General features: G+C 46.3%; 1 protein-coding gene across 1 annotated transcript in view; it reads left to right on the top strand.

Annotated features, from left to right (window-relative positions):
• Positions 1–25,952, top strand: part of LOC138293700 (cobalamin binding intrinsic factor-like) — a 31,711-nt gene extending 5,759 nt beyond the window's left edge. Inside the window, exons 2-4 of the mRNA XM_069233023.1 lie at positions 8,436–8,580; positions 13,375–13,493; positions 25,175–25,952. Coding sequence (XP_069089124.1) covers positions 8,436–8,580; positions 13,375–13,493; positions 25,175–25,236 — 326 coding nt within the window. The 3' untranslated portion in view covers positions 25,237–25,952. The remainder of the gene's footprint in view (positions 1–8,435; positions 8,581–13,374; positions 13,494–25,174) is intronic.
• Positions 25,953–26,225: the final 273 nt, after the last annotated feature.

The raw sequence follows: 26,225 nt of genomic DNA, 5'->3' as shown, positions 1-26,225 counted from the left end.
GTGTGTGTGTGCCTGTGTGTGTGTGTGCGTGTGTGTGTGTTTGTGTCTGTGTGCGTGTGTGTGTGTGTCTGTGTGCGTGTGTCTATGTGCATGTGTGTATGTCTGTGTGTGTACCTGTGTCTCTGTGTGTGTGTCTGTGTGTGCGCGTCTGTGTGTGCGTGTGCGTGTGTCTGTGTGTCTGTGTGTGTGTCTGTGTGTGTGTACCTGTGTGTGTGCGTGTGTGTGCGTGTGTGTCTGTGTGTGTGTCTGTGTGTCTGTGTGTGTGTACCTGTGTGTGTGCGTGTGTGTGTGCGTCTGTGTGTCTGTGTGTGTGTGTGTGTGTCTGTGTGTGTGTGTGTGTGTCTGTGTGTCTGTGTGTGTGTGTGTCTGTATGCATGTGTGTGTGTGTCTGTGTGTCTATGTGTGTGTGTGTGTGTATGCGTGTGTGTGTGTGTCTGTGTGTGTGTCTGTGTGCATGTGTATGCGTGTGTGTGTCTATGTGTGTGTGTGTGTCTGTGTGTGCACGTCTATGTGTGTCTGTGTGTGTGTGTGCCTGTGTGTGTGTGTGTCTGTGTGTGTGTCTGTGTGCATGTGTGTGTGTCTGTGTGTCTATGTGTGTGTGTGTGTGTATGCGTGTGTGTCTGTGTGTGTGTCTGTGTGCATGTGTATGCGTGTGTGTGTCTATGTGTGTGTGTGTCTGTGTGTGCGCGTCTGTGTGTGTCTGTGTGTGTGTGTGCCTGTGTGTGTGTGTGTCTGTGTGTGTGTCTGTGTGCGTGTGCGTGAGAAACAGTGCATGAGGGCGAGTGTGCCCATCTGTGGCATACGTTGGTATCTCAGTACATGGATATAAGAACACTTTTGCAGGTTCTGCCATGTAGAGGCCACTCAGGCTTTGTTATCAATGTTCAGTCTCAATTCGTCCACTTTGGGTTCTGCAAACTCTAAATGCCTCCTGTCTGCAGGAACTCCTGTCTCCCAAGGACTGAGATTTCAACCCCCGACGCCCCTCAGCTTTCCGACAGTTAAGCATTGAGACCCTCCTGATTAATGATTACAAACGAGACGTGACCTCACATAGCTGCTGTGCGTCTACAGTGAAATCATTTAATTTAATAAAATCCAAAATGGAGAAGAGATCCTGCACTCTCAGAGGCCTACATGTAGGGCGCCATCGGGACACAGGGGGCTACAGGGACCCCATAGGATGACGAATTTTAGTCAAGGAACATAACGACCCCTAAGGCGGTAAATCTTAACTTTGGAGAAATATAACCCTGATAAATGAGGTGATTTCATGGCAAAAAACCCATGTAAATATAATAATGTTCACAGAAAAATATGCCAGACCTAGACCATATATAGCAGCATAAATCATACATACATAAGCAGGCATCTCTACAGTTCTTGCATTTAACCGGGATCCATCATAGGAGAAGAACCTGTTTCATAGTTGAATTAAAATATGTGCAGTAGGGAAAGAGAAAACACCAGCATATAGCGCCACCTAGTGGAACTAACAGTATTAGCAGTCTGTAATCTATAAGGGTGCAGCTTTGATTTTAAAATCTATAAATATTTTGCAGCACGGCTTGGGGATGGGCAAGTATAGAAGGATATAAGGGGAAGGTGCTGAGGGCAGGGGTCACTGAGGCAATGTGACAGGAAGAGGGGCATGGGATCAGGCTCCGACTGGCCTACAGGGCAATCTGGCAGTGCCTAAACGATTGGTCTAGCAGGTCAGCTTGGGCCATTTTTTCGCTGTTTGTGGGCCTGTTTCATGGTCTAGTGACCTGATTCTTAGGGTCGAGCGCACAAGCGCTCTGGCCCCTGTTGTAATCTCTCTTTGTGCTTTTAGCTACGCTCATGTCAAGCCCATCCGTTTGGTTGGTTCCTGGGCTTCCCTTTTAAAATCTGCTTGATTTAATTAGTGAAAGGCATGCACACGTCATGCCTTTTCGGTGTTTAGCCCTCCTCAAGCGCACCGACAAACGACTGAAAACATACCAAGCTCCATGTTTTCTGCATGGTTTCTGGACTACTTTTTCTTTTTATTTCGTAGGCAGCGAGATCTCGCTGGGCAGTAATCAAGCGAATTCAAGGTTTTACACAGCTTGAGGAGCCTTAATAGTTTACAATGCTTATAGCTCTAACTCGAGCAAAAGCGAGACCCATTGCATTGCAAATGCTTGTTTTCTCTGGTAGTACCATAAGCATTGCCTGCATCAAGAAGAAATGCAGGAAGTCGCCTAAATCGTGCCAAACACACACACAGCTTGTCTTTGCTGTTAAAACTGCCCTACTGTGTAAATGTGGGCCACTTTTATTTAGCTATCTGATTCGCTAATGGGGGGGATGCATTTTTGTACTCAGGCCTATTTTCTGCCCCCGTCCGACCCTACACGGAGTAACAGAGTCAGAGAGTCACATGGAGTGCAACAGTAAATAGACAAACAGGAAACAGGTTGCAAAAGTAACAAAAGGAAATGGGGCCAGCAGAAGCAGGAACGGGGTGAATATAAATCGGAAGGGACACAATCACAATAAAACACACAAATTCAACAACATATGTATGATAAATTAAAAGAATACAGCTAGAAAAAGAAAACATGCTGCCATCTAAATATGGCACGAATGTGCTTGCAATAACGAAACTAAAAATAGCAGAGATTATATGGTTAAACATGGATGTATGTATTACTTAATGATTTTCTTTGTGAGATGATCCTAGCAGGCAGCTAAAAAGAGTTCTATTAAGAATTGTTACGGTACAAATCTTCTCCCCTAGGACTTGTCAGAGGTGGTAACTAACACCTGAATCCTTCCCTACAAAGGTGATCTGTGATACTTCATTTAACAAAATACCTATCTGTTGGCATCAATGCTTGGCAATATCAATCCACTCTTAAATACCTATATTTCACAATCAATATGTCAGGCCTACTGTGTTTATCCTAACTTTTCATAATAAACAAATCAGATCTATAGCCTATAGAAACATTTTATCCTAGTGGACCAATCAGGCCTCTAGTTGTTATCACTGGCTTGCACTATGACCAACACACACCTACTATGTTGGGTTGAAGCCTTGCCGCAAGGTAACCATTAGGTAATGTAGCCTAATAAGGATTACAATTATGCTAACTATCTATCCCCATTGGTTGTTTGGGTGGATCACCAAACTCTTGCCTACTACAGTAACCTGTGAGATCTCATGTTACAAAATACCTGCCGACAGGCTTTAGCACAGTCTAATAACAATTTACCCTTAAAACCCTATTGCAATTAACATGCACTCTTCACAGTAGGTAAGTAAAGTCTACTTGCCAGCTCAAGCCTGATGTACTGAGAGTAAACTTTCTACAAGGCAACCATCAGGCGTACTGTCATAAAGGCGCAAATGTACACAAAATTACAGTCAGAAAAGCAAAGTAATATCTCTCCTAAAAAGCCTAACAAGGATGATTGTCATGCATATTTTCTATTCCCCCAGTTAATTTGAGTGAATCACCAACATAAAACTCTACCATGGTAATCTGTGGAATTCCATGTATTAAATTACCTGCCTACTGGCTTTAGCACAGAGTTATAACAAACCTTCCTTTAAAGCCTATCCTCCTTAACACATACTTTTCACAGTAAGTAGGTCAGGCCTCCTAGCTTTGTCATAACGTTTCATAAGATACAGATCCAGCCTATGAAATCTGGCATGCTTTTCCAAATGAATTGATGAAGCCTTTACGCCTTAACATTGGCTTTACCCAAAACTGGCCTATTCACGTGAAAATAAACTGGCAACCATCATGCCACCAGTAATACAATTACAAATATACAGAAATATACAGCTTGCAAAACAAAATACAGCTTCTCTCAACAGGCCCTAACAAGATTCATCACAATGAAAGCCCCCAGATGTTTGTCAGAGTGGGAGGCCAACGACAAAACCCTCGCCTACTACAATAATCTGTGAGATTACATGTAACACAATACCTGCCCATAAGCTGCCACACAATGTAATAACAACCAGCTGCTAAAGCCTTACTGGGTTTAACACATGCTTTTCACAATTAGTCAGCTAGACCAACTGCCTTTGTCATAATGGTTCATTGGAAGCAGACCAGACCTATTGCATCAGACTTAACATTTCCCATTGCACCAATCAGACCTACAGCTTATCACCATAACCAGCTGACGCCAACAGTTGTGAGCATAAGCTTTCCCAGAAGGCAACCATCTGACACACTGCCATAAATTAGAAAGGAATACAAAATCACAGTTGGGTAAGTAAAATATTTTTTCTCTTACGAGGCTCTAACAATGATTCTCAGAGAGCACACCTTCTACATCTGTGATTTGTCATGGGGTTAACCAAGACTAAAGTCATTGCTGATAGAAATTGGGTTGGTGGTTGACTGGGATGTGAGCCCTGGCCAAGCAGTAACCACAATTCTAGTCATGATAAGTGTCAGAAAAATCCTAAATTAACATGTGCTCACCCTCTGATGGCTTGGCACAGAGCAGTTAGGCTTAAGAGGCAATGTGTAAAGTATTTGTGCAACACATTAGACAATAAAGCAGTGAAGCGCCACACAAAAAGATTCCACACCAGATCAGAAAAATAGAGCAAAATGTAATAAATAAAACAAGACCAAAATGACAAAAATAAGTTGGCCTTGAGTTATGAGTTTTTAAAGAGTAAACTGCTGGCAAGAAGCAAGAAGAGCCAACTGGGGCTATCTGGACATACCGGACTGGGACAAAGTCAAAAGTTCAGGCCGACGGCGGTGGAGGCAGCCCAGCTATAGGAACCCAGTTAGGCCCACTGAACCAAAGTGCCCTAAATCCTGGTTGTGGAGAATTGTCTGAGTCCGAATCACCGATGCGTCATGCAGCAGATGCAATACATTGCATTCTGAGATGCGGTGAGGCTGCAGTGCGAGGTACTGATGTGTCATTATAGAGGATCCCTCGGCAGGGCTTGCGATCCGAAGTCCAGTGTCAGGGGATGCGTTGCACATCTGAGGCGATGCTTCGATCCGATGAGCGCTGAGGCTGTGATGCGGAGCTGCAGCGTCGTTGCCGAGGCTGTCATCGACAAGGTATACTTGGAGCTGGCGCCAGGGAAAGAGTTGCGCAGTGGTGGTTCTGAAGGCGATGCACCAGTCCAAAGATATGGCGATGCAAGTCTGTTGCGTCAGTTCTGACCCAAGCAGTAGTGGCGATGCGCCAGTTCTTTTCCAATAAACAGCAGCAATGCATCGGTTGTGCTTCTGCAGCAGAGGATGCTTTGGTTCCTTTGGGGCAGACATCTTAGGCCCACTTCCAAGGGTCCAGGAGCGGGGTGGCACCAATTGGCAGGACAGTCTGACAGAGGACAGAGTCCAGGTGTATGAACAGGGTGGTTGAAAGTATTTTATGTCCCCGAGACTTCAAGTCAGGAAGGCAGTCAGCAAGCCTTTGGAACCACTCTGCGTTCAAGTCCTTCTCACCCAAGCAAGAGAGAGTAGGACAACACAGCAAGGCAGGAGTCCAGCAAAGCAGCAGTCCAGCTGAGTTGCAGTCCTTCAGCAGCACAGCAGTTCATTTCCCTGGCAACCTTCACAGGTCCAGAAGTGTACTGAGTTGGTGGTTTCAGAAGTCCAGTACTTATACCTAGTTGGGCCCCTGAATTGGGGTAGACTTCAAAGATAGGCCTTTGAAGTGCACACAGAGGTCCTGCCTTCCCTGCCTGCCCTGGCTCCAGACTCACTTCAGGGGGTTATGCAGCCCTTTGTGTGAAGACAGAACACAACCTAGCCAGGTGTAAGTGGGGATGGGTCCACTCCTCCCTCCCATTGTGCCCAGTATGGCACAATAAGGCCCTCAAGTCACACCTAGGCTTCCATTGCGTGTGCCTAAGGGCAATACACAAAGCCGAGATGTCACCCACCCCAGACAAGTGATCAGAGACAGTGATTTCCCTGAGAAAAGCTTTCACTAGGTTGAGTTTGCCAGCCATTGAATGCCATTCAAGGAGAAAATTGCAAAGAAACTAGTTCCATCAAAAGGGATTGTCAGTAGCGATTTCAAAAGATTTGTGTTGCCACACATTAGCATACAAACCTGGAAAACATTAACTTGCGTTTCCCTTATAATTCCTACAACACTGTTAGAATGTCTGTCAGTCTACCATTCAGACTGTTTATCTGGTAGACTAGTTGTCTGGTAAACTGGTTGTCAGGTAGAGTGGTTGTCAGGCAGACTGGTTGTCTGGTAGATTGGTTGTCAGGTAGACTGGTTGGCTGGTAAACTGGTTGTCAAGCAGACTGGTTGGCTGGTAGACTGATTGGCTGGTAAACTGGTTGTCAGGTATAGTTGTCAGGTAGACTGGTTGTCTGGTAGACTGGTTATGAGGTAGAGTGGTTGTCAGGTAGACTGGTTCGCTGGTACACTGGTTGTCAAGGAGACTGGTTGTCTGGTACACTGGTTATCTGGTAGACAGGTTATCAGGTAGAGTGGCTGGCTGGTAGAGTGATTATCTGGTAGACGTCTTGTCAGGTAGACTGGTTGTCTAGTAGTCTGGTTGTCAGGTAGATTGGTTGTCTGGTAGGCTGATTGTCAGGTAGAGTGGTTGTCTGGAACAAAGGGTTGTCAGGTAGACTGGTTGTCTGGTACACTAGTTGCCAGGTAAACTGGTTGCCTGGTAACCTGGTTGTCTGGTAGACTGGTTGTCAGGTAAAGTGGTTGTCTGGTAGGCTGGTTATCAGGTAGTCACAGATGTCTATTAGACTAGACCTTGCTATGCGTTGGGTGGCTTGTATGCTGTTTGTCTGGTAGACTGTCTGGTAGACTAGTTGTCAGGTAGAGCGGTTGTCTGGTATACTGGTTATCTCATAGACTACTTGTCTGGTAGGCACAAATATTTCATAGACTAGGCCTTGCTATGCATGGGGCTGTCTTGTACGGCAGCTAAATGGTAGAATGAGGAGCCAGGGACCCCTGCACCTGGTACGGCTGCCTATTACTACCCAATCAAGAACAAGGAGCCATTCCCTTGCTTGTGTTACCACCCAGGGCACCCTGGCCATGGAACTCAATCAATCAGGCACTTGTAAAGCATGGCTTATCACTCATGGGGTCTCAAGGTGCTGTCGTGGGCATGTTGATCACTCAAAGAGCCAGGTCTTGAGATCCTTCCTGAACTGCTTCAGTGAGGCGGCCTGTCTGAGGTTGAGAGGGAGTGTGTTCCATGTCCAGGCTGCGAAGTAAGAGCTCCGGCTGTGCTGGTCCTGATTCTGAGGATGGCGGCGAGGAGGAGTTAGGAGGATCGGAGTTGCCTGGCGGGGGTGTAGAAGGTCAGGTGGTGGTTGAGGTAGTCCGGTCCAATGTTGTGAAGTGTCTTGTAGGTGTGGGCCAGGAGTTTGAAGGTGATGCATTTGTCGACTGGGAGCCAGTGAAGGTCTCTGAGGTGGGTGGTGATGTGGCTGTGGCAGGGGATGTCCAGGATGAGTCTGGCTGCTGTGTTCTGGATTCTCTGTAGTCTTGCTAGTACTTTCCTTGTGATGCCGGCATAGAGCGGGTTGCAGTAGTCCAGTTTGGTGCTGACAAGAGCGTGAGTGACCGTCCTTCTTGTCTCAGTGGGGATCCACTTGAAAAACTTCCCAAGGAGACGCAGTGTGGAAGCATGACGATGAGACGGAGTAGACTTGGTGGGTCATGGAAAATGTGGAGTCCAGGATGATGGCCCAGGTTGTGGGGTCGTTTTCTAGGGCGGTAGGCCACCAGGAGTCATCCCAGGTGGAGGGGGTAGGCCTGACTATGAGGATCTCTGTCTTGTCCAAGTTCAGTTTGAGGCAGCTGGTTTCCATCCAGGCCGAAACTGCAAATTTCTCATGGCTGTTTCTGGGTCATCGGTCAGGAAGAGGACCAGTTGGGTATCATCAGCTTAGGAAACAAAGTTTAGGTCATGCTGTCTAACAATTTTAGCGAGTGGGGCCATGTAGATGTTGAAGAGGGCCGGGCTTAGTGAGGATCCCTGGGGTACTCCGCAGCAGGTTTGTTTGGGTGCCGAGGTGAATGGTACTGAGCTGGCATTTGGGCCGTCTGGGTGCAATCGAGAAGCGCATGGCCAGTCTTGGTAGGCTTTCTCCTGGGAGCAGTGCACATGGCTTTGCAGAAGAGGGAGGCTGAGGTTAGCAGGGTACTTCAGTTCATTTCTCTTCCTTAGGGCACCAAGTGGCCTGGGCCCCATGGCAAAGTGAAAGTAAAATGTATTTAAAAACGGATTCTTTTTTAGTTACGGACACTCGCACAAGGTTTCGCAGCAGAATGGAGGCAGAGGTTATTGAATGGTTTTTTATCATTTCTTTCCCTTGTGCTGCTCCATTTTCTCTTCTTTTACTCTTTGTCCATTTTCTTTTATTTTCCTCTCTTCTTTTAATCCTTCCATTGTTTTTTTCTTTCACTACTCTCATCTTCAGTTCCGAGCATCACTGTGGACTACTCCATTGTCAATGACCTCACTGGGGAGCCGTTCAAGTACTCCATCCAGGTCTCTGTGCCCAAGGGGTCGGTCCTCCTCGATGTCATGAAAGAAGCTCAGAAGATGAACCCCAAGGACTTCAGGTAAGGGGTGTCCCTTCTCCACTTCAATCAGAGCTCCTTGGGCTGCCTGTATGCTGACTCCTACGACAAGTCTTGATCGTCAATAGCAGCTATGTTTGTAGTTCGTACCAGCTATGAGTGTGTAGCACCTAGGCCCAAACTTATGGACTTTTGACGCAGGACAGTGGAGCAAGCCACCTCGCTTCGCCACCCTGCATCAAAGGGAAAGGACATGAATGCGCTGTATCTATAGCAATGCAGCACATTCTTGTCCTTTCCCACTGCACTGGTGCCATTTTGGCTGCCTAGCGCCGATGCAGCAAGGGTGGCTACGTTGTAGACATGATTGTTTTTGTGCAGGAAGGGGAACCTTCCTGCACAAAAACAATCCTGGTGGGCTTTTTTCTCTTTTTATGTGTGCTGCATAAATTATGATATTTCACCTTGTTGAGCCTCCCCTGGGAGGCATAAGGTTTTGGTGTACCCCTAGATTTACAGGCTCTTGTAAATCTGGGGATGCATCAAAATCCATGGGTGTTGCGGGGGAACACCCACCACAACGCCCACGGAACACCTCCCTGATGCAGAGCAAGGCAACACAGCAATTTGTGCTGCCTTGCCTTACTCCATATCTATGAGGTCACTCAGAGCCACGCAAAGTGGCTTTGTGTGGACTCATAGATATTATTGAAAGGTTTGCACCACCTTTGCGTCACCCAAACTGACGCAACAGTGGTGCAAACCTCTCATAAAAATCCCCCTAAGTATTCTTCATCAGGGGATCTTCAGAAGATCCGGGTTCAGGGTGTGTCTGTCTTTGGCCAATGTTGCCTTCTTCTGGTTGTTGAGCGGGATGGACTCCAGAGGAGGCTGTGACTGGAGCTGCTTCCGCTTGCTGTCACTGAGGGCCTTTTTCTACCAATGCTTTTTTCTAAAGATGGAATCTCTTTTGAAGTTAGACAAAACCTTTTCTTCAGATGATCGCCTGAACACTATTAGAAGATAGCGAACTCTGTGGGTTGATCAGCGGCCTCATTTAAGGGTAGTCTTTTCCAGGCCCTGACAAAGTTACATACAACAAGTTAGATAAAACACTTTCTGGTTACATCACGTTTGACTGATGATGAAGCTGGTGAGGTCCATGAAGGCTTTTTGTACAGCACTTCCAGCGATCACAGGCACAGAGACGAGCATTGGCACTCATACATTCATTTACCCATCCACTGGCTCATTCTCACGTTCACCCTCTGAAACATGCTTCCAAGGTCATCTGAGCAGTAACTACTCGAGTTCTGCAAACTCTGCCTCCTGACGGTGGCATCCTTGGAGGCTGGTAAAGGAAGCTGCAGGCTGAGCCTAAATGTGTCTCCTGGGCAGTGGGAGCACACCAAGCTATTCTATAGAGTAATTGTAGAGTTCTGGAAGCCAGCAAGGGCCCTGGTAGAGGACATTTAGCTCTGTTAGGTGAATCCTAGGAAAATTAAAATGCTTGATAAACCTTAGTCTCAGCATCTCAAAGGGTAAAAGGATAGACAGAGTCCACTCCCATCTTCAAGGCACCAACAAGAAATGTAATTGTCCCTGGTCATGGGAGCTTGGGAAGGATTCCAAGATGGAATCTTCCAATGAAGTCATCTACCTCATTAAGGTAATAACACAACCTGGGCGCGCCTAGCCTGCCCTCATGGACACTGGACACCACTTCTTGCAGTGGGAAGAGCAGGAAGTGAGAGGACAATGGCCATTCTGAGACAGGGCCCCAGAGGGACTGCTTGGTGAGAAACAAGCTCCCAGATGTAGAAGAAACAGTGGTAGACAGAGCTACTGAATAATCAGAAAGTCATAATAATTCATGTGTAGTCTACGTGGTTCTTTCATTGTTGACTCCTTGTCACAAGGGCTCAACAACTGGAGACAAAGCTCTAAGACACCCCTGAGGCCCCATCAGTTCTCAGTGGAGACCCATCCTGCTGATTTGCCAGTTGGTCATTTCCAACGCTGCTGATCCTACTGATTTTGCGATCAGCTCCTTATCTTCAATCCTCGATCCATTTTCGGCATTCCCTGCTTTGCCCTGCAATTGGCCCTAAGAATAGTCTGAGGCGTGGCAGAGGGAGCCCTGAACGGCCTACTCATGAGTGTACACATGTAGAAATCCTCTTGGGAAGTGGTAAGAGGAGCCGCAGTGGTGCTGGTATCTCATGAGTGTGCGGGTGACACAAACCTCAGTAGAACGGCAAAGGGAGTCCAAGGACTCGTCACTCACGTCCTTACACCGGGAGACTGAATATAGGGAATGTTTGACAGTCATGCTTGCTCACCCTCCCAAACACTAAACTATGCAAAAAAATGGCAGCTGGAATTCCTGAATTAATCTCATCCACTGGTAATTACTCGGGCCGCAGCCCAGTCCATCATTATTCTCCACACCACGCCACCTCAGTTTGGACCCAACCATATGCGAATAGGTTGACCCTGTTTCAATGTAAACAGTCCAGCCTCATCTGGAAGCCAGGTCCTTCCTGAGCCGGAACACAAGCAACCCTTGATGGGTTTCACCCTTTTCATGGGCTCATCAGCCAGGTAAAGCTTGGTTCCAGTGACAAAGTGTGCATGGTTCAGGAAGGACCTGGCCTGGTAGATTGGGCTGGACTGTTCCCACTGGAGCAGGGTCAAGACTGATTCGCATATGGCTGGGTCCAAACTGGGGTAGCATAGTGGGCAAAAGAACATTAGATTGCGATGCTGCCCGAGTAATTGCCAGTGGCTGAGATTAATTCAAGCATTCTATCCATCACTATTTTGTATACTTTGGTGTGTCACCCTCCCACACAGATGTGAAAGTGGGGGTTGGTGAGCAGTAGACTCTGTGTGCATGACCGTAACCACTAACACAAGCCACCATACAAAGCGCATACCCTGAACACAACCCAGAGACCGCCATATTTGATGTCTCATTGAGGGAAGAAGCCGAACTAGTTATCCCAACTGAGATACTGCCACAACCTACTGTAGCATGTTTAGTACCCTGCGAAAAGATTACAAAACAAGTCACACTACTTCCACCCCCTTCTTAAAGGCAAGACCTGCCCTCAGGAGTGTAATTAATGTGGTGAAAATAAAACACAATAGCTTTGGAGGCTGAGATAAACCTCTCACAGATACCCAGAAGCATCTCTCAGGATCCAGGGAATCTCATTAGCTCTATTGGAAGTTGCCTTTGAACATGGACAGTGCAAACATGGATTGAAGCTGGAGTTTAATTTCCTATTTGAGTTTGAAAAGATGGATCAGTGCTGGGTGCTGATTATTTAAATGTAGGTATAAGCTTGATTACTGCAAATAATTTGTACCTCATTTTCCAGTTATTTCTGTTTTGAAGTCTCATTCAGTGTGTCCCAAGCCTCTGCTTCTCCTGCTGTTAGAATCTGTATCTGTCCAGTGCTCTTAAGAGGCTTTTACTCAGTTCACGTGCTGCTGCCTTGAAGGAGACATGGTCTTTGGAATTAAAGGAGTCTTTGCATGATGTTTCTGGATAGGGAGATATCACTACAATGTTCACATGCCATGGACCAGGGACCACTCTTAATTCAGCTGAAACTATTCCAGAGTATTCCAGAGTGAATTGGCCATGCTGACAAACACTCCATACACTTGATTTGAAGGTAGAATACTTGTGGTGGGATTATAGGTAATCTAAGGTGATCAACAACTGTGAAAGCGCTGTGAGTCATGGAGTTGGGAGACTGTGGCTGTTGGAAGACAGGTCTCAATATCCAGTGATGTGGGAACTTCCTGAGGCAATGCAATCCTTTCCAGATCTGAGAGGTTCTTCACTGGGAGAACGTTTGTCTGTCATGAGATTTGTTTTTTAAACTATGGAAGAGGAATAGGTTTGTTACTCTTGATGACTGAGGGCCTGATTTAGAGTTTGGCAGAGGGGTTACTCTGTCACAACATTGATGGATGTCCCGTCCACCGAAATGTAAATCCCATAGGATATAATGGGATTTGTATTTCAGTCAACAGGATATCCATCCATCCCTCTGCCAAACTCTAAAACAGACCTTTAATGCTTTGTCTAGGTACTTAGAGGTGTTAGAAAATTATTTATAAAATAATCAGTGTTTTAGTTAATTTTGAGAGTATTTTGCCATCATTCCTTGAAATGGTCCTTTGACTGACAACCATAGTACGCATGTATAACGCCTCTCCTTTTGGGATACTTATTTATTGAGTTTTTTTATGTGCTTTCTCGCTTCTCCACAGTTTTGCTGCTGGACATATCTTTTGTACCTCTCCTTCACAGCCTTCCTCTTCTCTTTCACACCTGTTATATCATTCACATGAGTTTTTCTTATAATACCAGTGACATTTTCTTATAAAGCTTCCTTTATTCCTCTGTTATTCTTTCTTCTGACTCCCTCCAGTCCTTGCCATCTGCTCCCTCCTCTTCTTCTTTCTTTCATCCTATTCTTCTCTCCTCCCTCTTCCCCAGTCCACTCTCGCTCTATGATATTTACCTTGCTCTATCATTCCTTTATTGCTGTTTGTATTATTTTTAGATCTCTAGGTTTTCAATCTCAGTTCTTTAGTCTTTTCTTTTTGCAAACCTTCAATAGGTTCTCACTCGCGACCCTCTTTCGTCTCTCAGCCTCTACACATGCGCTCTGTCGCAGACGCCCCTCTTGGTCCATTCTCTCAAACCCTTGCCTGCCAGTAGTAACTGATGCTGGTATTGGTGGGCTGACTCGGCATCTCTTCCAGGGCTGGTGGGCTACTCTACGGTGACTAATCTGCCCTCCCTCATCTCAGTTTCCAGACTGAATCGACGTCGTGGGGTCCTTTTGTCGCAACCATTAACCACCTCTCTGGGTCCGCCAATGGCAAGACCTACTGGCAGTTCTTCAGTGGGACGTTTGTTCTGGACAAAGGTAAGGAGACAGTAGCATTATAATTAACGCTCCATGGTTCCATTTTTACTGATTTTTACGGATAAATAAAGAGAGAAAACTATTTATTTTCTTGTCTGTAATTATTTTTAAATGTGGATAAAAATGGAAATTTGTTTGATTTTTGGGTGATTCTAAATGCTCTCTCGCATGACTGCCAGGCCAATAGTTGTGTCTATTGATAGGTAAAGGGGTTAAAAATAAATAAAACAATTGTAAAGAGGCTGAAATGAGCAGTAGGTACTGCTCAAGGTTGATATTGAAATTTGCATATTTTCATATAAGTGCATTGGTTTATCTTCTGCAAGTGTTCATATCGCTGAAACCTGGCAGGCCTTCAAGCATAAGCGCATATTTTTCGGCTAAATAAATGTGGAAATATACCAGTTTCAGCTTCATTTTTTCCACAAAACCCAAAACATATTATGGATAAATACAGATAAAATTTGGCAAAAATAAATATGGATAAATACAAACAGAAACGTCAAAAAAATAAATACCATAAAATTGGGAGGACTAATTATAATCCCAGTAGTGGAGCTTCTGCGAGCAGCAGCGCGTGGACGGGGACACGTCGTAGGAACCAAAGATGTGCAAAAAGAAAGTTTCATGGGGAGATCTGAGCTGGATTCAGATAAGACCCGAGGCAAGACAATTCCTAGCCCGGAATACTGTTCGCCACTAGGAACCAAAGCGCAAACTAAGTAATCTAAAACATTATCATTACAAAAATGGGACTTAAGACTCATCAAATATGATCGCACATTACGATTTTAAAATTGCTTATTACGTTTTTAATATTTGTAAGAATGTTGTTACAAGTTTACCATGAATCCTCAGCACCAGGTCACAAAGGCAGGAGGAAATATGGTATACTATGGACGCACTACTTTATTGCGCATGTGATATGTGGCACATTCATTCCTTGCCACGAGCCAATCACAAGTCTACATCGAAACCTCCTCTCCATGAGCCAATCACAAGTCTACATCGAAACCTCCTCTCCAAGAGCCAATCACAAGTCTACATTGAAACCTCCTCTCCAGGAGCCAATCACAAGTCTACATCGAAACCTCCTCACCAAGAGCCAATCACAAGTCTACATCGAAACCTCCTCTCCATCAAAACCTCCTCGCCAAGAGCCAATCACAAGTCTACATCGAAACCTCCTCTCCATGAGCCTATCACAAGTCTACATCGAAACCTCCTCGCCAAGGGCCAATCACAAGTCTACATCGAAACCTCCTCGCCAAGAGCCAATCACAAGTCTACATCGAAACCTCCTCTCCATGAGCCAATCACAAGTCTACATCGAAACCTCCTCTCCAAGAGCCAATCACAAGTCTACATCGAAACCTCCTCACAAGGGCCAATCACAAGTCTACATCGAAACCTCCTCGCCAAGAGCCAATCACAAGTCTACCTACTCGCCAAGAGCCAATCGCAAGTCTACATCGAAACCTCCTCGCCAAGAGCCAATCACAAGTCTACATCGAAGCCTTTGTGTAAAAGAACAGAGGCCCATATTTATACTTTTTTAGCGCCGCATTTGCATCATTTTTTGACGCAAAAGCGGCGCAAACTTACAAAATACAATTGTATTTTGTAAGCTTGCCCCGCTTTTGCGTCAAAAAGCAGTGCAAATGTGGCACTAAAAAAGTATAAATATGGGCCAGAGTGTGCTCGGTTCGGCCAGACCTAAAAATGAGCTCAGCAAACACTTGAAAGAATTGAAAACAAAAGCTGACTTTCATGACACTGCAGCCCCCACAGCTGACCAGTCTGATAATGCACTTCAGTTGTCCTCGTGCTACTGCGGTCACTGAAGCACAATTTAGGTCTGGCTAACGCACGTGTTAGTTCTCTATCACACCTTTGACATCTGCAAGCACCTTAGAATGACTTTGCGTGTGAGTGAAGGATAGCTGGCTTTTCATTGCTCTGTGGCATCATGGGCTGGCATCGGTGGTGCTGCTTGTACCAACCTTTGAGCCTCCACCAAGCAGTGTTCAAAGAATTTTATTGGAGGGGGTGGGGATTCTTTGTCACAATTTACACTCTTTTACACAGACACAGCAAATCACTCTTCAAAATAACAGTAAACTCAAAGGATACTTCACTATTCCACCATTTCATATGAGTAAAAATCAGATAAAAATGCACCTTTTCTCTATTCTCACCTGAGTCATTACCATCAACCCACTTGGATGCTGTTTCTTCCCACTGCGAAGAAAATGGCCTTCTAAGCACCTCCACTTTGACATTTTCGGTCCCGACAAGTAACTTGTGGCTTCCACATACAGACGGGAAAAAGAGGGATTTATAGTAAAACTTGAATTGACAGATAAAGATAAGAAAAACACCAGAGAAAGGAAGGAAGAACGATCTAAAAAAAAAGTGAAAGGACGCATACCGGATCAAAGGAAAGAGCAAATAAAAAAGACAAAGAAAGAATGAAGGGAAGAGAAAAAAATAGTGAAAGAATAAACGCCTGAGGAAGTAAAGAGAGAGGAACGAAACAAGGAAAGAAATAACCACGTTTTTTGCGAGTTTGAAAGAAGTAGCAAGAGGAAAAGCGAAATAAAGAAGGGAGAAGAATAGAAATAAACAGTTGTAGTTGAAAGAAAGGGTGAAACTGTTAACATGTGGATTTTAAGGGGTGTGAAGATAAAAGTGGGGGAGAAAGAAAACATTGAGAGTAAACAGATTAAAGGAAAGAACAGCGTGAGATAGGTGAAACAGACCCTCCCACATAAAGATGGCAGCTAAGAATAGATTTAATTGGCTCCCCCACGTCCTCAAACAGATGTCAGAGTGTGGAACAGCAGGGGGCGCTGCAGAACAGCAGGCGGTGCATTAGCAGAGATGTATGTGAACTCCAATACAGCAATATTGGGGCGCTTTAGATGAGGATTGGGGGTATAGACAGAGCTGTGTCCCGGCCCAGTGCTGGAATAACAGAAAGGCAGTGGGTGAGGCATGAGAATCGGAGCGCTGTGTAATTCCTGGTATTGGAATAATGGGGCGCTGCAGGTTAGGGTTGAGGTTCACTGACAGAGTCGTATGTGGGCTGCATTACTGGAATAGTAACAAGAACACAAGGTCAGAAGTGAGGTATGTTAATTGAGCTATGTGTGGACCCTAGTATTGGAGTGCCAGTGTTGCCGAGTGTTAGCCTGGAGGTGCCCTGTGAAGCTGCGAGTGGGGCCCTGCATGGGAGTGGCATTGCCTCTGAAAAACAGAAGTGAGGAGTCCTAAAGGGCATGTGCATGAGCCTTAGTCCTGAGAAGAAATGTGCACTGAATGTTAGAATTGATGGATTCTGGCAGAGCTGTGGTGGTTCCCATCAACAGTGGCATTGGATGTTAGACTTAAGGTGCACTGGCTGAGCTGTGTTTTGCTCCTTGGGCCCAGTATTGGCTTGGCAGTGGGACTGAATATTAGAATTGAGCTGCGGTAATGGAACTTTATGTGAGCGAGGTCCCAGTATAGGAAAGGAACTGACCTTGCCGGGGTAGAACTGAGGTGCACTGATGGAGCTGCGCCCGAGGTCCTAGTACTGGAACAGCAGAGTGTACTGACTGTAAGAACTGAGGTGCTCTGGCAGACATTGTGTGTGTAGTTCTGGCATGGCTGAGGGGCTTGGACTGTGTGCACTGAGGTGCACTGATGGAGCTGCGAGTGAAATCCTAGTATGGAGCAAAGGTGGGCATTGTCTCTAAGGATTGCGGAGCCCTGTTAGAGCTGGGTGACGGGTCTCGGCACTGGAACAGCAGTGGGGACTGAGTGCTTGGAAGGAGGTGCTTTGGCTGAGCCGCATGTGGGTATCAGAGCTGAAAGAGCAGGGACGCCATACAAAGGTTTCCTGGGTGACATCAGGTTACATCTGGGGGCGGGGCCTCTGGATGGGGGAACGATCCTGTATGCTTGTTGGGACAAAAGTGGAGGTAGCAGGTTAATTTACAGGTCACTGAATTACTTAATTAGGAAAGGTCAGTCATATCTGACTAAGAAAGCAGGATAATGTCAAGCAGTCACAGTTTATTCCATGTTTCATGAAAGAATTTTGTGGTGTACAGGTAACACTGCTAATTTTGTTGCAGACCCTGATGTAAGAAGTCCAGGGCGGCTAGGCTATAAGCAATTACAAGCCATCCTCCCTTGCTCTCAGCTCCAGGGACCACAGGCGGCAGACCAAATGTGAACAAGTTAACAGCCTGATTTATAGCCTTGCTTACAGCTAAGCTCAGAAACTGAGGTGCTTTGGCAGACAGTGTGTGTGGGGTTCCTGGCCCAGGCACGGCTGAAGCCTTGGACTATGTGAACTGCGGTGCACTGATAGAGCTGCACCCGAGGCCCCTGTACTGGAGCAGTAAAGTATACTAGCTGCGAGAACTGAGGTGCTCTGGCACACAGCGTGTCTGGGGTTCCTGGCACTGGCACGGCCGAGGGCTTGGAGTGTGTGAACTGTGATGCACTGATGGAGCTGCGCCTGAGGTCCCAGTACTGGAGCACTAGAGTGTACTGACTGCAAGAACTGAGATGCTTTGGCAGACAGCATATGTGGGGTTCCTGGCATGGCTGAGGGCTTGGAGTGTTTGAACTGCGGTGCACTGATGGAGCTGTGCCCGAGGTCCCAGTACTGGAGCAGCAGAGTGTACCGACTGCGAGAACTGAGGTGCTTTGGCAGACAGCGTGTGTGGTGTTCTTGACACTGGCACGGCTGAGGGCTTGGAGTGTGTGAAAAGTGGTGCACTGATGGAGCTGTGCCCGAGGTCCCAGTACTGGAACAGCAGAGTGTACCAACTGCGAGAACTGAGGTGCTCTGGCAGACAACATGCGTGGGGTTCTTGGCACTGGCAAGGCTGAGGGCATGGAGTGTGTGAACTGCGGTGCACTGATGGAGCTGCGTCCGAGGTCGCAGTACTGGAGCAGCAGAGTGTACTGACTGCAAGAACTGAGATGCTTTGGCAGACAGCATATGTGGGGTTTCTGGCATGGCTGAGGGCTTGGAGTGTTTGAACTGCGGTGCACTGATGGAGCTGTGCCCGAGGTCCCAGTACTGGAGCAGCAGAGTGTACCGATTGCGAGAACTGAGGTGCTTTGGCAGACAGCGTGTGTGGTGTTCTTGACACTGGCACAGCTGAGGGCTTGGAGTGTGTGAAAAGTGGTGCACTGATGGAGCTGTGCCCGAGGTCCCAGTACTGGAACAGCAGAGTGTACCAACTGCGAGAACTGAGGTCCTCTGGCAGACAACGTGCGTGGGGTTCTTGGCACTGGCAAGGCTGAGGGCATGGAGTGTGTGAACTGCGGTGCACTGATGGAGCTGCGTCCAAGGTCGCAGTACTGGAGCAGCAGAGTGTACTGACTGCAAGAACTGAGGTGCTGTGGCAGACAGCATTTGAGGGGTTCCTGTCACTAGCACAGCTGAGGGCCTGGAGTCTGTGAACTGAGGTGCACTGATGGAGCTGCGAGTGGGATCCCTGCATGGAGCAGAAGTGGGCACTGACTCTAATGATTGTGGAGCCCTGGTACAGCTGGGTGCCTAGGCTATACGAAATTACAAGCGATCCTCCGCCCTTGCTCTCAGCACACAGGCAGGCACACTTGGTAAAAAAAATCCAAGCCAAGGAAGGGCAGGAGCCAGGCAGCTGAGAGTGGGTGCAGAGAGCCCACAAAGACCAAATGTGACCAAGATAACAGCCTGATTTATGGCCTTGTTTACAAATAAGCTCAGAGGAAGAATGCTCTGAAATGAAAAGGGAAGCTTCCCTGGACAGGAGCGGGAAACAAAGTGAAAAAAATGTCCCCTACAGACCAGATAAACAGGACAAAGCGTAATTATACAGTAGTTGGTTCCTGCTCCCACACAGAAGAAGGAGGGACAAAGAGGCCCGACTGGACACTAGCAAGCAAGGATTTTTAAATGACACTGAAACTAACAAATTAAATAGCTGCAGGTCCACAGAAGAAGTATTCTTAAAAGTATACAGGAGGTCGTACGTTTACCCTTGACCTAAAAATGATGTGGGCATACAACACTACTTTAAATAGGGTTAAGGGTAAAATGCTTTTTGTGAATATGAATGGAAGAGAAGCAAAGATGAAAATATCGACTCTATAGATGATGGAATGTGGAGTGATGAAGAAGTGTGTTATCGGTTTGTTGGAGGAAGAATTGAAGAGGGGGACTATGTGAAAGTCAAATTGGGAAGGAGGAAGTATGGCATTAACACATTTTCTGATCCAATCGAAGTGTGTCGGGGATCTGCAAAGTTCCCCTCCCCTTTTATTAATATGTTGGGCTACAGGGGAATGGGGTCCCCAGGGCTTTAATCAGCAAGGGGAGTGGGACGTCATGCACCCTCACTCCCCAAATAATAATATATATTGACCCCAGGGACCCATCCTGGTCCACACACGACTTGCTCTGCCTTGCGTTACACCAGATTTACCACGGCAGGCAGGGCCACACAGGGTGGTCTTGTGTGGCTTGGTAATTCTGAAGCTCGTTTTGTGGCACCCTGCGTCACCTTATGTGGCACAAGCGTGACCCAAAACATTGATAAAGTTGGCCCCAGGTTTTCAGCATTCTCATCTTTTTAACCCAAGTTGTTCTGCTTAACTTTCATGATCCCGCTCTTGCAGCACTCACCAGAGCACCCTCCCAACTACTTCTAGGCTTCGGCCTTCCCGCCCTTTAGAGAAACGAAACATAGACTGTGACTGGGGGTGAGTGTTTGAAACATTACAGCACACTGTCCATCATCTTGTAGTGTTGCTGAATTAAATCCTTGTCATCAAAAATGTTTTTCTTGTAGCAATTCAATCACACAATGATTTAAAGACTTTGAATTTTTACAAAATATTTCTCCATCAAGGACACTCCTTTTACCTTTGTGCTTAAACTGGGATCTGCCTTCATCCCAGAAGTTTTCTTTGGAAGAAACTAGAGAAGAAGATTGACCCTCAGCCCTCCTATCATAGTTCTCCCTCTACGGAGAAGGTGTTACTCCACTATTTGGGTATCCGCAGTGCTGTTGGCATATGTTTTTCCATATCTGAAGAATTCAGGCTAATTTCCTCTTTGTTCATTTTGAATCTGCCATCATAGTGTTTAAACTTTCAGTGTGTCTGATAATTCTTAGACACAGGAGAGCATTGACAGGACTGTTACATGACTTGCATTAGATCTTCATTTTAGATTCAAGTTTTTAGCTTGACATCTTTTTTTTAATAATGACTTTCACATAGTTTTCTACTAACTTGAGTATGTGCTGCTCATGCATTTATTCCTGGAAGGCACTGTTGCCCTGTAGTCTGCACATTCAGTACAGGGGCAAACAATCAAAAAGCAATGCCTCTATTTTCCTTTTCTGTGGTTGTTAGGAGACAACCATTTTTGCTGGACAAACCAAAGTGGCAATTCTGCACCTCTGTCACAGTTTGGTAGGAAGACTGTTTTAGTATATAAACAGCAGCCATGCTACAGAGAGGAGCACTTCACTCCAGCTGATCATGGAACCCCTGTGGACTGTGATTGAGAGGCATACCTGCTGATTCCAACCTCCATCCTGCAAAGGAAGATAACCTGTACACCTACACCATCTTCCTGACACCTAAGACCATGGCATGGGGGTCAGACTATCTCAACTGATCTGGTAGAGGGTTCTCTCTCTATGCTCTCTTGAGTATAGTATTAGATACAGTTAGGAGTCAGCCAACACCAGTAACAATTACCATGGTTGAATTGTTTACATTGTTCAGCCTTAGAACAATGCTGAATACAGTAACATGTCTCATCTTTCTAATAATCGCAGCTCATGCTTTCTTTGCAAGAATAAGATCATTTCAATAAATGTTTGAAAATGCATTTTCATATCTTTCTTGTGTTTACCTTGGACATGCAAGAGTGGCCAAACGACAAGGGTTAGAATGTTTCCATGGATTCACTGGGAATCAGAGTATCATGTTCGAGGTTGCCAATAACATGTATTACCCGTGTCAGTTTAGGGGTTTGAATGTGACACTGTGAGCTAACCAAAACAAATCAACAATTACTAACTAAAAATGTGGACATAGGGCTTGATTTAGATCTTGGTGGAGGGAATACTCTGTCACAAACGTAGTGGATATCCCGTCCGCCTTATTATGATCTCAATAGGAGATCATAGAATCGCAAAAAGGCAGATGGGATATCCCTCACGTTTGTGACTGAGTTTTCCCCTCTGTCCAGATCTAAATTGGGCCCTGTGTCTCTTTAGTATGAGGTTCTTGTTGCATACGTAGTCCTACTAATTTCATAGGAACCGTATAACAAGAGAGCGTTATAAGCATTAGACAAGTTCTGCAAGAATATTAATTTAATAGTACGCCATATATCACACTTGTGTTCGATCTCCAAGTCATAGAGTTCATCAGGAGGGCGTAGCTGCTGATCTAGGGTTTCAACTTGTATGAAATCACTAGTCGGTCTAGCCTCCAGAAACTCTTCAAGAGTCTGGTGAACTATTGTGACATCTGCTGCGCTGCCGAGCAGTTTTTTTGCTCACATCTTGTTCAGAAGAAGTGTCCTGAGTATTTGTGGCATATCTAGCAGTAATTCCTGCCACTTCCGTCTTTTTAAATTGGGGCTTCTGTTGTGGAAGTTTCTCTTCCTTTTTTATGATGAGATCAGAAGAGCGTTGTGAGTCCTTTTTGGGTTTCACATACTATTCCTGTGTTTGTTTGCCTCGCCCCACTCTCTCTGACGTTCACTCTGAAGAGTTTTAAAAGAAACAAGAAGGACATGTATCAGAATTCTGATACCTATCAGGCTATTTAATTGTATCACACTTACATAACTTGTAACGTTTTTCTGTGGACTCTAGTTGCGGGAATGCACTCCATATTTTCTGTTTATCTTTTTTGTTATTTTTATCCCAGTGTTTTTCAGAAGCCTCAGGTGTCTGTTGTTATCTGTATCAGATTTTGTTTTAAGTTGTGGTTTACCAGGCTTAGTTTCCAAATTATCATGGCCTATAGATGCACAGGTCTCAGAAATAATTTTAGGTAGCTTGTGTTCCTGATCCGCAGGAGGGACCAAAACAAGCCACTGCTGTATTGCCAAAGATGCTGTTGTTTCTTTAAAGTTACTTTCAATCACTGAGGATACTGTGGTGAAATTGCCAAGTAATTTCATCCCCAAACCCAGGGTAGGGGGCGCCCCAGGTAATTTTTAATTTGCTTTAGCACTTCAGGCAACACAGCAATTGAGAGAGTATAATGTGTTAGTGTATATATTTCAGCAAAGGCAGTACCCCAGGTAGCACACGCTTCATCTGGGGGAACCATACCGAAGGGAAGACACATAGGCCCTCATTCCGACTTTGACCGGCGGCGGTCGCCGCCGGCCTGTCGGGGGCCGCCAGAATACCGCTGCGCGGTCAAAAGACCGCCGCGGTAATTCTGACTTTCCCGCTGGGCTGGCGGGCGGCCGCCTTCAGGCCGCCCGCCAGCCCAGCGGGAAAGATGCTTCCACGATGAAGCCGGCTCGGAATCGAGCCGGCGGAGTGGAAGCTGTGCGACGGGTGCAGTGGCACCCGTCGCGTATTTCACTGTCTGCCAAGCAGACAGTGAAATACTTGTAGGGGCCCTCTTACGGGGGCCCCTGCAATGCCCATGCCAGTGGCATGGGCACTGCAGGGGCCCCCAGGGGCCCCGCGACCCCCCCTACCGCCATCCGTTTCCCGGCGGTCGGACCGCCGGGATCTGGATGGCGGTAGGGGGGGTCGGAATCCCCTCGGCCGCCTTCAGGCCGCCCGCCAGCCCAGCGGGAAAGATGCTTCCACGATGAAGCCGGCTCGGAATCGAGCCGGCGGAGTGGAAGCTGTGCGACGGGTGCAGTGGCACCCGTCGCGTATTTCACTGTCTGCCAAGCAGACAGTGAAATACTTGTAGGGGCCCTCTTACGGGGGCCCCTGCAATGCCCATGCCAGTGGCATGGGCACTGCAGGGGCCCCCAGGGGCCCCGCGACCCCCCCTACCGCCATCCGTTTCCCGGCGGTCGGACCGCCGGGATCTGGATGGCGGTAGGGGGGGTCGGAATCCCCTCGGCGGCGCAGCAAGCTGCGCCGCCTTGGAGGATTCAATGGGGCGGCGGTACACTGGCGGGAGACCGCCAGTGTTGCCGGTCCGACCGCGGCTTTACCGCCGCGGTCGGAATCCCCATTGGAGCACCGCCGGCCTGTCGGCGGTGCTCCCGCGGTCCTCCGCCCTGGCGGTCTTTGACCGCCAGGGTCAGAATGACCGCCATAGTGAGAAACCTAAATGTATCTTGGATTCCAATAGGGAGAAACACTGCTCCAAGCTGGGTTTTTTGTGCAATCAAAACGGAATTTCTTCCTGTTTGGTGGGAATTTTACCCATAATAATAGCATTCATACTAACTGGACCAATAGCAGGCACAGCTAACTGTGGCTGCCTAGCTTGAAGAATCCTTGCTAGGGCAGTAGCCAATGTACGCATAACATATTGCATTATATGTCAATACAGTCTGACCAATTATGTATTTAAACCATGCATTTCAACATTATTTTATGTTCCCACATTTGGATATGGTGTGTAGCGACCTAAAGTTGGCCAGGTTGCCCCATCATTTCCGAGGGGACGAGTCTGACCTATTGAAGTATATGTGGGAGCGGGCCTTGGAACCAATTTTGATGTTCCTGGTATGTTAATGGTATTTCTAAATATTCATAAGGTCTATGTGCAGGTGGAACTACTGCCTCAGGGTATGTATGGAATGTTTGTGAAATGGCATTGACTGCTGGAAAATGAACTCAGGAATGAGAAAATTCATATTTATAAGCTTCATATTCCTCAACCATGAAGGTAACATATCCACCGCCATTGACGACCCATGAGCAGTTACTGCCTGTCTACAATTAACTGGAATATTCACTGGTTGCACCACATTAAATGGATGGAATTCAGAAAATGGTAAAAGTATAGTGGGGTAATCATTTTAAATGTTCAAGCTTTAACAACCTGCAGAGAGGGAAATGGGTAGGACGGTAAAGTATAAAACCTGGAGGGGTAAGGCAGGAAATACATTCAACACAAGACTCTGAGGTAAAATTATTCATGAGGGACTCTAAGACCACACAGGCATTTGATGACTGTGGATATGGAAACTCAGATTAAGAGGAAAGGGAGGGACCTTTCCCAAGTAACATGCTTTGTTCAAACGCCCCATCCCCCCCACCAATGCTGAATCACCTGCTCCAAATGTGGCTACATCTCAAACTGCGGCTCTTAACCATGGCAGAATAACCAGAAGGGGCTAACTCCAGCAGCTTGTTTAAGTACATTCGTCTTACGAGGTGTCTTTCTGTGATTTGTTTTGTCCTAAGACGACTCTTTTATGGTGCAGACATTGACCTGCTTTTCCCCGGCTTAAGGACAAGTGAAAACTGCCGGCACTTAGAAAGAAAACCTGACAACGAGGAAGGAAAATGTAAAGATTGTCTTAAAACTGTCTTCAGTCAGCACAAAATGCATCGTAAACCAGGGTCATTCTTCCTGACTTAAGACAGTATCAATATTGAGAATTCTTGAACAGGGCAAAACCTTAAATGAATGATACCTTCTGTTCTAAATTCAAACCTTCTTTTCTCTTTCAGGTGTGGGTACTTACGTGCCCAAGGATGGAGAGCACATCATTGCAATCTTCAGCAAGTACTGATTCTTCTTCCAGTTTCCTATGGCTCCATCAGTCTTGCATTTGGCCTCTATGTCCTCACAATGAGCACACCCCAGTGGCCCTCACACTTCTCCTATTTGTTTTTTCTCTGGGCCATTTCGTGGCCACCTTTAATTGTTGGAAGTCGAGCCCTGATACCAAGAACTGCCTGGACATAGAAAATGGAAAAGCTTCACCCCTTCAAGATGGCTCCTTAAGAGTGAGGCCAGAGCATCATGCTTGGACTGTGTGTGTGTTTGAGGAGGACTGTGGCTGGTCCGATCAACATTCCGTTTGCCGTGATTGGTTTACAGATATCAGCAGAACTAGAACTCAGGTAGCTCTCAACCTATCTCAGATGCTGACTTCACTACACACTAGCACAATCGATTCACCCTATGAAGTGTATTCCTATTGGTTGCATCAACTGCCTTTAGTATTGTAGGTTAATCTACAGGCAAAAGCCCTCACAATTTCAATGAATGAGGACCGATTCCCTGAGCAGTGAGATGAATACTTTCTAAATCATCACCCACTTTGCAGTTTTGAAAATGGAGGAAGCATGATCAAAACTGTGGTTATTAAACTTCAGGGGAGAAAGGTCTTACAAGCCAGGGCACTGTCAGACTGGATGCAAAGAAGTGTAGAAAGGTAAAACAAGTCAACAGGCCCTGTTTGTTTATGTACCAGAATATTAAACATTCCTGTATTCATCAAAACTGCCCCAATGCTGCTTTAATTATGAAAGAGTTGAAGATGCATCTCTTTAAAGAAAACTTCATCATGATGAGTGACACTTCTGTGCTCAGAACCCAGCTACTTCTCCAATCACTTGTTGGTGTATCTTTACCTTAGACCCTGTATTGCACTCCGCTGCCTTTCAGCTAGGTCTTCATCCCTGCACACCCTGTACACTGTCTGCATCTGTCTTGCCACATCCACTGGCAGATATATGACATTTTCAAACACACAATATCCTTAGATGACCCCCT

Source organism: Pleurodeles waltl, chromosome 4_2 (genome assembly GCF_031143425.1).
Source record: "Pleurodeles waltl isolate 20211129_DDA chromosome 4_2, aPleWal1.hap1.20221129, whole genome shotgun sequence".
Lineage (NCBI taxonomy): Eukaryota > Metazoa > Chordata > Amphibia > Caudata > Salamandridae > Pleurodeles > Pleurodeles waltl.
This window is presented reverse-complemented; position numbering and strand designations above follow the sequence as displayed.